At 37.8% G+C, this 12,226-nt stretch overlaps 1 protein-coding gene across 2 annotated transcripts; it reads left to right on the top strand.

Annotated features, from left to right (window-relative positions):
* The first annotated feature begins 312 nt into the window (after positions 1-312).
* DMC1 (DNA meiotic recombinase 1) lies at positions 313-12,105 on the top strand. 2 transcript variants are annotated; one of them, XM_058805428.1, is made up of 15 exons: positions 313-369; positions 988-1,032; positions 3,224-3,370; positions 3,673-3,755; positions 4,361-4,413; positions 5,287-5,328; positions 6,526-6,598; positions 7,233-7,324; positions 7,832-7,905; positions 7,996-8,110; positions 8,894-8,954; positions 9,487-9,603; positions 10,046-10,115; positions 11,517-11,662; positions 11,892-12,105. In XM_058805428.1, the coding sequence occupies exons 1-13, from the start codon at positions 313-315 to the stop codon at positions 10,113-10,115; spliced, it is 1,029 nt and encodes a 342-aa protein (XP_058661411.1). In that variant the 3' UTR covers positions 11,517-11,662; positions 11,892-12,105. The 2 variants fall into 2 exon arrangements, with proteins under 2 accessions (XP_058661411.1, XP_058661410.1); XM_058805427.1 differs by lacking the exons at positions 11,517-11,662; positions 11,892-12,105 and having other exon boundaries at positions 10,046-10,738.
* The last annotated feature ends 121 nt before the right edge of the window (positions 12,106-12,226 follow it).

Raw genomic sequence — 12,226 nt, 5'->3', positions numbered from 1 at the left:
CTCTGACCCAAGATTCTCACAAGGGAATGAGATCTCTTTTCCTAATACCTATGCAGCCCTTTCCAGCCAAACTGGTTTGTCTGAATGTAAAGCCTTAGATTTTCTCCTTTTGGCCTGGTAGGTCAGATAATGAAGAGTTGGAAGCAGAATCCAAATTTAAATCCATATATGATGTCATACTGACATGTTGCTGTAGTTCAAGGACTTCTTAAAAGTCTTTTTACAGACATTTACTCATTTATTGCCTCCTCATGACTCTCTTTGTTTGCATTTCCCACTAGTGATCAATACTTTATTGCATGCTCTTTCATGATGAAGGCCATGGAGGATCAAGTAGTCCAAGAAGAACCAGGATACCAGGATGATGAGGTAAATTTGTTATTGATTGAAAACTATATGCAGCAGATGTTCAAAGGTATTTTGAGAGTCTTAAGAAACCCATGAAGGGACAGGAGGTCCCCAAAAAACATCTGGGAGTTCAATGCATTTAAAATTTTGTTCCAGTCTACTACCAAGAAAATATCATTCCCCATGTCCCTGTACAGCCTGGCTCTTCAAGTAATCTTCATTAACCTTTCAAAAGCTGTGCACGGTTTTTAATGGGATTATCATTATTTCATCATATTTTACACTTCTATATTAAATCCAAGGGGACTATAAGTTAATTTTCTGCTTCTGAAGAATGATCATCAGCACGAAAAGTGTGAGAAATTATGGTAGAAAAGCTGCAATTATGATGGTGCTAACACAAGTTTTATTAGCACAGCAGAGGATTAATCGCCTGTGAAGATACACTTTATGGAGAAGATGATAGCAAACATGTAGGCCTTTTTGGCTCACTATGGCTTTGCTTATTTCAGTTGTCCAACAAGTTATGTATTATTTGTGAAAAGTCAATAAATGTTTACAAATCTGAGACAGTCATGTATTGAGAGAGATGTAATAACAAGAAAAAGCAACATCTATTTTTTCTGCTATTTTGTTTAGGAGTCCTTTTTTCAGGATATTGACCTGCTGCAGAAGCATGGAATTGTAAGTATTAGCAATCACTTGATCACACAGAATTGTCCCTCAAAAGCTACTGTACGATTGTTTCCAAAATTGTATACACATTGATGCAAATAACTGAAATTCCTCCTTGCAGTAAGTTCTAACTCAGTCAGTGGAGACAAATTTTGCCTTTGGTGATAAGACAGATTTTTAGAAAATCTCATTCACATCAGATTCCTAAATAAAGTGTCAAGATACTCAAAGTATTTAGCACCTAGCACTCTTGAAAAACCAACTGCTTGCTAATTTATTTGAAAACTGTGTGATAGATTATTTCCTGTTCCTGCCAATCTTTGTAATTACTCCTGCATTTTTGGTGCCTGTGAAATTACACTGTGACAATTGTTACTCTACTATTCTCAGCATGCTAGCACAGAGGGTAGAGTAGGAGTGTGGAAAATAGTAGCTAGAGAAATAAGTGGTTAGTTTTCTTCATCAAATGTGAATTTCTATCATTGCTACCATCATCACATAAACATCACCTGTTTATTTTAATTGCAATTATTATATGTTTATCTAGGAGACTGGCTCATGGATTGGAGTCCTGTTATAATCAGAGTTATAGAAGCAGAATAAAAAGTTGGATTTGTGTGCAGTAATGTGAGATTTAATAAAAGTGACTACAGACAGATAAAGATGGGAAGGACATATCACAGTGACTCATCATTAGTCAGCACTGCAGTTACTGTGCTGACCATGTCAGCAGAGCAATTGTTGGCAATTTTTTTTATTAGCAGTTCACTGGCAGTTTTAAAGATAGTTCTGAAGAAGGATCACATGGTTGGGAGCTCCAACTATGGGTCAACATAGGAAAAAGAAACAAATTATTGCTTAAAAAATGTAGCAAGTTGATCAAAGAGTGTGACCTGAGCTGTACTACCCTATCAGTACGAAACAAGGCATGCCATTCACTGAAGGATACAAATGGATGAAAGTTGGAAAACTAAGAATAACGACTTAGGCTGTTCTGCTGGGGTTGTAAAGGTTTTCTGCTCCTTTCCATCAATTTTTTTTCTTTCTTGCAAGTTGTTATTCCCACACCTCAGAGGAAGTTTTTGGTCTCAGCTGTGCCACCTAAAAGCTTAGTGCAAACATAGGATGACTGCTATATGTTAAATTCATTTACCTGGAGAAGCAATTTTTGTGGGTTTAGAATTTTTTTTCAAGGAGTAGAGAGAAAAATATTTACTGGATATGCCAGTGTGCCCAGAAAGAGAATCAGAATGAGAACAACTGAGAGTGTGATTTGGTGATCCAAAGGTAGGATTTAAGGTGCTGTTACCCCTCAGCCTCTGCTGAGTGTCACACATGTATCACAGGATGAGAAATAAGCTTTGAAATAAACATGACTAATTTCTCACACAACCCCCCCTCCCTTCTTATGCTCAATGTACCCACACACTCTAAATAAATAGATTATATGTCCAGTTCATAGGTTTTTTTCAAAGAATAATCTTGAACAGAAACGGCAAATTGATGTATTATCCCACACCTTCCACATAGTATGTTTTCTTGTGAGTAATCTGTTCTCGCTTTTACATTTCCAGTGATGTCAGAGTCATAAAATGAGGTGAAGGAAGGTAAAATATGTCAGTAGGGTGCTGTCTGAAGTTGTGCTGTTCCCAATTTATGAAAAAGGAGTAACTCAGTCCAGCCCAAAGTGTCCCTCAGATCTGCAGGACACGTGTTTTAAACTGGACATGCTGAAACAGCACAGCAGTTAGACTTTCCAGTGATCCTTGTGAATCAGCTCCCAACCCTCCACCACCAGATTATCTGGTTTACAAATTATCTGTGCTGAGGAACCAGGGACAGACTGTATTATAGGGTGTCCAAGGTCCACACTATCTGAAATAATTCTCTACTGTTTCTTTACTATCAGCATTGATCTAGAAAAACTGACACTGAAAGGGGAGGAGTAAATACCCAGACATCTTTCTCTCAAAACCACCAGAAGCTGCTCTCTGCACCATGATCCCTCACACCAATGTTACTCAAAATTTAGTTTTGTTGGTGTCACAAACTACACAATGAAGAGTTTACTGTAAATCTGTTTCTTTCCTGGCAAAAACACAGGCATATGAACATAAACTTAAAATATTTTGCTAAGGTTTATTTCACCTTCTAGTTGTTAACTGTCCTGAGTACTCACAGAAGGGAAATCTCTTTGCAGAATGTAGCAGATATTAAAAAGCTGAAAGCAGTTGGGATTTGCACAATCAAAGGAATCCAGATGACCACAAGAAGGGCACTGTGCAACGTGAAGGGGCTCTCAGAGGCCAAAGTGGACAAGATTAAAGAAGCTGCAAACAAGCTTGTTGTAAGCCAGTCACTTTCCTGAGAGTTTGAACTTATGCTGGCCTCTCCAAAATGCTGTCCAAGATTTCTCTTAGCAGATTTCCCACTGCATCATCAAAATAATTTTGAAAATTATTCTGCCTGTTACTCTAAGGCATAATACTTTATACTCCACAACAACCAGACGAATGCTGTGGTGTTTTTTATACCCAACCCACGGGCATGAGGCTAGGGGGAGAAGAAGATATTTGGGTGGAATATTGCACTTTTAACTTCAGGTTAAAGCTAAAATAAACCTCTCATGTTCTCTTTGGTCTTCCCTAGGAACCAGGCTTCCTCACTGCCTTTGAGTACAGTGAAAAACGGAAGATGGTATTTCATATTTCCACTGGCAGCCAAGAATTTGAGTAAGCTTATCTTTTATATTCTTCCTTCATCCAAATGTTCCCAATAATCATCTTAATTGTCTCTAATGAGATTCAGAAATATAAGGGAATAAATACTCAGCTAGGACACATAGATTCCCCTTGCATTTGGAGTTAGTGCTGCCTTAAAGAAGTCTACATCAGTAAGCACCAAAACCAACTCCTTTTATGAGAGGAAACTGCACTTTGTACAGTCACTGTAAACAAATATTTGGCATCTAGAAATCTTGACTGTATAATTTTTTTTTGCCTATCAAAATAATCTGCAGGTTTGAGGTCAAAATTGCAAGTCTTCAAGTCCTCCCTTGAGATATTTTCATGGAATGTTATTTTCAAATATTATTTTCAATATTATTTTCTCTTCTTTCTTTCCAGTAATAGTTTGTATAGATCTTTCCTTGCACACAAAAAGGGAGGTGAAGACAGAGTTAATTTTTTATGAATCAATGATCATTTAGTACCCTGCACTTAATGCATCAAGTGAGGGGCTTTGGGGCAGAAATTACTTTCCTTAAAGTAGTAAAAATGTCTCTGTTTTATTTTCCTCTTGTAATTTTTTTTTGATCATAACCTCTCCCTTTCTGTAGTAAGCTTCTGGGTGGTGGAATTGAAAGCATGGCAATCACTGAGGCCTTTGGAGGTGAGAGAACCACATTAAATGAATATTACCAAACAAAGAATTGCAACTTAATTTGGATTTTAATTCAACTTGGATTACTTCTATCAAATTTACCCCATTGTAGTTATAAAGATGAGTATCTGCATGTGTGCAAGAAGAAATAATCCACTTTATGTTTTCCCATTTTTCCCCTTCATTTGCTTGCAGTCTAAGTTTGAGCTGAGTAATCATTACTGGGCATGCTGATCCAGCACAACATAGCATGACTAAGACTATTACTAACATGCCAGAGTTCTCCCTGATAAAGTGTAACAAAATTGCCACAAAAGGTATTTTAGTTATGCACACTTAAGGTACACTGCACTTTATATAGATTTTGAAATTACAATTAAGCTACTGTTACAGTACACCTAATTAGTTGGTGCTTGACACTTCAGCAACAAGAGTTCATAAAACAAAGTACTCTTCCCTTTAGAAGACATAAACTGGGGGCTCATGTGTTTTGTAGAATGAGATTAACAAACTTGTAAGCTTCTCCTTGATCATTTTACTGGAAATGAAACCGGGCTAGGTTAATGGAATCAACCATTTCTTTCCCACCCCGCCCCCCCATTATCACTTTTCCACAGGTGCCATATGGTTTTAACTTCCACACACAAGAGAATGACTTCAGCAGTCAAGCACGATCAAATTAAAGCATTTCAGATTTTGCTGTTCATGTAACACATTTCTCCTGCGCAGAATATGATTTAGAAATTGAGGTTAAACGATTTTAACAGGTAGAGATTGAGGTGAATTTTGTAAGTAAGAGTTTCTAACTGCAGTAATTCCTGAATCTGGCAAACTTGGAAAAAGAAACCCTGACTCTTTTTTTCCCTTCTCTTTATTTAACAGAGTTCCGGACAGGCAAAACCCAGCTATCTCACACTCTTTGTGGTAGGTATAACACCTTAAAATAGAATGATGTTTCTTCTCAGTGAATCCATTGTTTACCACTGTATCAGAATTAAACACATAGAGAAAAGTCAGAATCTTTTATTTTTACAAATACAGTTAAACAGACCTTGGTGACTCTTACCTCCATAAACTGTGTTTGAGTAGAGAATTCATACAAATTGTTACTTTTTAATACTGCCCACATCCATGAAGGTTTTGCCACAAGGAGAGGAAGTTAATAGGCTGTCTTAGATAAACCAATGAAACACACCATCTGGAAAAGCAGAGCACAAATGTGTGTCACATGTAGATGGGCATTGCTCAGAAAAGGGCAGAGGCAAATTTTTTTCCTCAGCGATTCTTTGACTGTCCTGGTTTCAAGAGGTTTTGCTGAATATGACATTCTGAAAGGGCACTGAAAGGGTACTACTGGCTGTCAGTGACTGGATAAACAGACTTTGGCAGCCACCATATTTGGGCAGTGCCAAAAACAGCAGGACGCTGATTTCCCAGAGATATCTCTCAATGTGTAAACAGAAGTAAACAGTAACTTATATAACTGTTAATGCTGCTGGAATTACCAGACACTGGGTAGGCAATTTCTATTAAATTAACCCCCTATATTCTAAAGTGAAATATGGCATGTTCTGGAAAAACAAGGCCTCTTCTGGTTAGTACAGTGTAATGGTCAGCAGAGTCATACCCTTTTGCATGAATGATTACAACTGGATTGAGTATTTTAGCTTATGCACTCCAAAGAGACTAAATCCACAATCAGCAACTATTTGCCTATCAGGAAAAATTTATATCCAAAGAATTTTTGCTCATAGGAGCTACAGCTGGAAAAAGTGCCTACTAAGTCAATAGAATTAATTTGGGCAGAGGATTAAGAGGAGACTTTGTGTGTAAGAACTCAATAATAATATCCCTAAAATACACAGATTTAGTGATGGTACTGAGTAAAACAGTTTTGACACCATTAATTAAATCTCATCCGATCTGCATTCAAGAAAAGTGGGTTGAGCTTATTCTCAAGATGGCAGTAAGACAAGATACTCCTGATTTTCACATTGATTAAAACTGACAGTTCTTTGTGATATGGATAAACAGTTGTATTTTATTTAAAAAATAATGATAGATGGAGTAAGAAAATATTTTTCCTGTTTTTTCATTTTAATCTTGTATGCTTCTCTGTAGTGACAGCTCAGCTCCCAGGACCAAATGGCTACACAGGTGGAAAGATTATCTTCATTGATACTGAAAACACTTTGTATCTTTTTGACTGTTAAAAGCTACAGGTGTGATGAACTGGAAAGTTAATGCATTTTAATTAGTCATAAGGAAGCTTCATACATGTAAAACATAAGGGGCACAGAAATCGTGGAGAGGACAGAGTGTAGTGGCCCACAAGGAAGTGTTTTTCTTTTGTCATTTGATGTAATCCAACCTGAAAAAAATTAGTTAGGAATTGGATTTTATTTTAACTGGGGTTTTTTTGTTTGTTTGTTTTTGGGGGTTTTGTGCTTTTGCGATCTAGTAGGCCTCCTACAGGTTATAGCAGCTTTTCTCTTCAAGATAAATTTATCTAAGTACTAAACACTATTTTTAACACTTCACATTTGCAGTAGACTGTGTATAAACAGGTTTTGCTAAATTCCTAGAGCACAGATATCCATATGTCAACCCCCTCACCTCAAACCCTAAACACAAAACAATTACCATCGTGAGCCCTAAACTATCTTTAGGGTACGTGGGACAGCCTGAAGACAAAAAGTCAGTCTTCTCTAGGACTAAAATAAATATTCTTCTTTTTTTTCCCCCCATAGTCCTATTTTGGAATGGAGTTTATTATTTTCAGAGCATGGTTTGCACTAGGAGAAACCCTTAACTCTGACTCATGCCAGCCGACCGGATCGCCTGCGTGACATTGCGGATCGCTTCAATGTGGACCACGAGGCAGTGCTTGACAACGTGCTCTATGCACGTGCATATACCAGTAAGACCATTTCTGCAATTGGCATGATAGCTAGGCTTGTCTCCTCTCAGTTTTTTCTCTCTCTCTTTCCATTTTAATAGTTCTCAGTTTATTAACACTTCTCAGTTTACTAACAGCTCAACACACTCTCTCTGTCACAAGACACCGCTTTAAAACTTCAAGAAATTTTGAAATAAGACTTCTTCAAGAATGCAATATAAACATAAATGATTAAAATGTTCTGTGTGTCATTTAATTCAAATTAAATTAAAATGTATATATTAATTTTCAGTTCTTAACAAAAAGTTGTCTTCATGCAGAGTGAAGATTTTCACAAAGAAGTTTTGTGAGATGGGTGAGAAAAAACTGGAACCTGCTAAGTAGATTGTTACTGGGCACTGGATTTAAAACTGCTGGCAATGAACAAATAACCAGTGCAGACATTTAAAGTGGAATTTGAAGTTCAGGCTTTTGTTCTTTCCGAGTTCTTTCTGGTCCTAATTTCTCTTGGTAACTGCTTCCCACTAGGTGAGCATCAGATGGAATTGCTTGACTATGTAGCAGCCAAGTTCCATGAGGAAGCTGGTATCTTCAAGTTATTGGTACAAGACTTCTGTATGCTTACTGTTCTCAGAATAAGTGTTCCTGTTTTCTTTCACTATATTTACTTACCCAGCATGATTACAATGCAGATCATTGACTCCATAATGGCACTTTTCCGTGTGGATTTCAGTGGTCGCGGAGAGTTGGCTGAACGACAACAGAAACTGGCTCAGATGTTGTCAAGGCTCCAAAAAATATCAGAAGGTATGGGAAACATGGCAAGATTTGGAAAACATGGGCTGGAGTCACTACCAGTAGCTGTTGGTAGCACAACCACGTAGTAGTCCAGGTGTATTATCAATCAGGCTCTAGCCCAGGGATCTTTCCTCACTTTACACCTCTGTCAGTTACCAAAAAGAGCAAACTGATAATATATTATTTCAAGATGACAGATTGAGAAAACTTATGGACTTTCCAACATGTAGAGTTTTTCTAGAAATACTGTCAGGTCCTAAATGAGATGATAAGTTGTAGAACTGGACAAATACTCAGTAATTGTTTTCCCCAAATTTCAACAAAAGAAAGACAGAGAAAGGAGGATGAAGGCATAGAGAATTAAAAAGCCATGCCTCTAGCCACTTTCTCAGTACTTTGCAATGCTTTGAGGGATGATGACAGGATGAATGGAGTTCTTTCTCTTTGGAATGTCTCAGAAATGTTGATGAGGAATGAATAAATGCTTTTTTCCTGAAGTGGAAAAAAAAAAAAAAAAGGCAAAAACAGAGAATAGATGGGAACTGAGAAAGACTTGTTCACCAGAATTGTGAAAAGGACTCATTTTTGGTGTACAACAGCTGAAGCCATGCAAGAGCAAATCTAGGCTGTGTCCTGATTAACTGCAGCCATCAGTCATAAAGAATATTTTCTTCTCATTCATTTGAAATTTGAAATGCTTCAGCAGAAACCTTGCTTTTACCATGGACAAGAGAATATTTTGGAACTCTAATTGGAAGAAGTCTACCTTCTTTGCAATGTCTTCTCTTGCAGAATATAATGTGGCTGTGTTTGTGACCAACCAGATGACTGCTGACCCAGGAGCAACTATGACGTAAGATACTTCTTCTCTCTCTTTTAAAAAAATTCCTGTACTTTGTATTATGTATTTAACAGAAATGAGAACTGAGATTGTGAGGTGTAAGAGGCACTGAAATGAAAGATCAGATTGGTCACTGTTCCCTGTGGTATTAGGAATTCCTACATAAATTACCTCTGGAAGTTTCTCTCAGTTTTTGGAATTAGCTTTTTTATGTTTATCTGCTGCCTGCTGTGGTGGTATGATTTTACCGTGACTTAAACAAAGAAAATGAGCTATAAAAATATTGAAAAGGCACAACATTTTCCTCTGGAGCAGCTTATATGTGATATTTAAGGTGTGTATTTCTTGAGCCTCTTGAATTTAATGGCAGGAAAATGATGCCAGCATTGAACATTTGAGACAAGTGTGCAAAAGTCGGGTTTCTAATGTATTTCCCTATTGATTATTCGTTACTGAGTTGAATAGGGCTCAGTCTGACAGTTAATCACAGTATTAACCTCTGGAATTTGCACAGTGAATCACCACAATTTTCTTGCTAATTCAGCTTTCAGGCAGACCCAAAAAAGCCCATCGGGGGCCACATCCTTGCTCATGCTTCAACTACCAGGATCAGTCTGAGGAAAGGGAGAGGGGAGCTGCGTATTGCAAAGATCTACGACAGGTAAACAGGAGGGAAGGTGACAAATTTCAAGGTATTGAAACTTTCTGGATGGCACACTGGGAGAAAATCTGAAAGGACAAACTAATTAACAGATTAAACGACTAATAAAGTTGTCTTGCACATTGCATACATTAAATAACATCATCTTTCATCATAAATCCTACTAGATGCTCAGCTCTTAATGAAAACCATCAAATACTTTGGTAGAACTGGTGGTCCTTTGGCAGGAAAATTCTGGACATGTTAAATTCCTAAGTTTTCCTGACACAATAATTTCACATTTTCTGATCCTGATGATATCAATCACGTTCTACAGTTTGCACATAGGTATAAAGGCACTGAGGTATTCCAGGTTGCTCACGCCCACAACATTTTGGAGACTGTTTCACAACTGCATTTTACATGGAGAAACCCACAAGTTTCTTGTTTCTTTTTCTCCCAGCCCTGAGATGCCTGAAAATGAAGCCACATTTGCAATAACTGCTGGAGGGATTGGGGATGCCAAAGAATAGGTAAAAAAATGATGTAAATGTACAGCTAAAAACCAGCTGGGCAGTTGGGATGAAGATTTGTGAAAGGTCGAGAACTACCTGGCTGCATTTGTAGCTTTTGGGAGATATTTAAGATATTTTGGGAGAAAATAGGATGGACTTTGTACAGTTCAGTTTTACTGAACTAAAATTTTGGTCATTTAGGATTTTTGTTTTTCAATAGAACTTTTAGCACACAAAGATTTAAGCCATTAGATTGTGAATTGTTCTTAGAATCCTTTTCCTATCTTTTGTGAAAATCAAACCTGTCCTTTCACATGGGAGTGAATATACTCTTTTTTAATTTATTTCAAAGAGAGTGTCTAAGTGGTAGAATTTAACAGTGTGAAATGCAACAGAACTGGAATAAACTCAGTTATAAAATTGATATATATAGATGGAAAAGGCAGTGGGAGGAACAACAGCTCAAGAACTTGACGGATTTTCATGTACTGTAGAGGAACAAGTAGTTTTAAGAATATGTTTTTAAACATTTTTATCTTGACTAGATAATGTTCATGTTTTTATTTAGCATTTTCTACTTCTTGGACAGAATGTTTGAAACCTGTTCTTAATAAAGTTAAAAATAAAGACTGTGAATTAGAACAGAAGCCTGACTATGTTTGGGTGCTTCGAATAAAACTCCCCTCTCAAAAATCTCATTGATCTTTCATGAGAAAAATAATCTGGGTGCAACCCAATACCTTAAAACCTTTTTTCTAGTTCTCTAAAGAAACAAACTTGATATAATTGATTTGTCATTCTTCTAGTATAAGTAAGACTATTAAATATTACTTTAAGTAATATTAAATATTGTTACTATAAAAAAAATCCTGAGGCTAGATAGGAGGGGCTGGCACCAGCACTTATACCAAGGAAAAGGCACTTAGGATTCAGCTTGCTGAGGGAGCAGCCAGCACAGGCACAGCTCTGAACTAGCAGGAGGTCTAGGTCACAGGGGGCAAAAGAAGAAGCTGGGAATAAAGACAGAAACAGGGCATTGGGGCCAAAATAACAGTTCCTTTTACAATATCTCCAATGCTCATTGAATTGCTTGTTTTAAATAAATTAAACAATACATGCACACACATGGATATAATGGAGAAGTCTTACTTTGTCCTCTGGTAATTACAATGAGTCTAATTTTGGGATCTGGTCGAAGAACTCGTCTTCACTGGAAAAAGAATTTTTTTGTTTAGGTTACCAAATGCATGTAAGATAACATCAAATAAAAAGGCAGCAATGACCAGAAATTCATGGAAGAGAAGCTTGACATTTTAGCCAGGCTTTTCCTTGTGACAGACCTAGAGGGCTTGCCTTCTTTAAGTGGTTTCTTAACAGACAATTGATATTTTTCCTGAAGTAAAGCACTATTTTTCACAGTGGAGAAAAGACTAGAGAGCTGAAGGCTGGGAAGCCGGTTCATCTGAGAGAGCCAGGAATGGATCAGCCACTGTCATTTAATGCACTGTCCAGTCCTTTGCACGTGCCAGGCTTTCCCACACTGGGCATTTGTATCCAGTGGCCAGGTACCCAGTGTCAGTGAGAGTGTGCAGTGTCACTTGACTCCCTGCCACCCACTTGAAAGACCCAGGTTTCTTACAGAAACATTCTTCCATTTTATTTTAAGCACTCGGATTGCTTTTTGCTTTCTCACACATGTGATACATACATACATATATATATATATATGGGTGTGTGTGTGTGTGTGTATATATAGCATGTGAAGCTAAAATGGTAATTTGCATGTTGTTCTAGGCTGGTATTTTTATCCAAGGGCCAGAAACTAAAGGAGACCCGCTTTCCCTTCTGCCAGTATAACCAGTGTTTGATAACCTGACAGCCCAGAAATTACTGCTGATAGCGATAACACGGTGTGGGCCAGGGCTGTGTTCTGTGTTTGGCTGGTCTAACCCCACCATCCACGGGACACGGCTCTTTGTGCCAGGACACACTGACCTGGTGACAGCACATACACGGCACGAAAGGATTTATGATCTGTGCCACGTAATCCCCTCGTGGATGATTCTGATTCTGCCTTTCAGCGAGGAGTCTCTCGTGGGGAATTCTCTCCCGGCCTGCTGGCGCTCAGG

Source organism: Ammospiza caudacuta, chromosome 5 (genome assembly GCF_027887145.1).
Source record: "Ammospiza caudacuta isolate bAmmCau1 chromosome 5, bAmmCau1.pri, whole genome shotgun sequence".
NCBI classification, from domain to species: Eukaryota; Metazoa; Chordata; class Aves; order Passeriformes; family Passerellidae; genus Ammospiza; species Ammospiza caudacuta.
The sequence above is the reverse complement of the archived record's forward strand: the minus strand, read 5'-3'. Positions and strand labels throughout refer to the sequence as shown.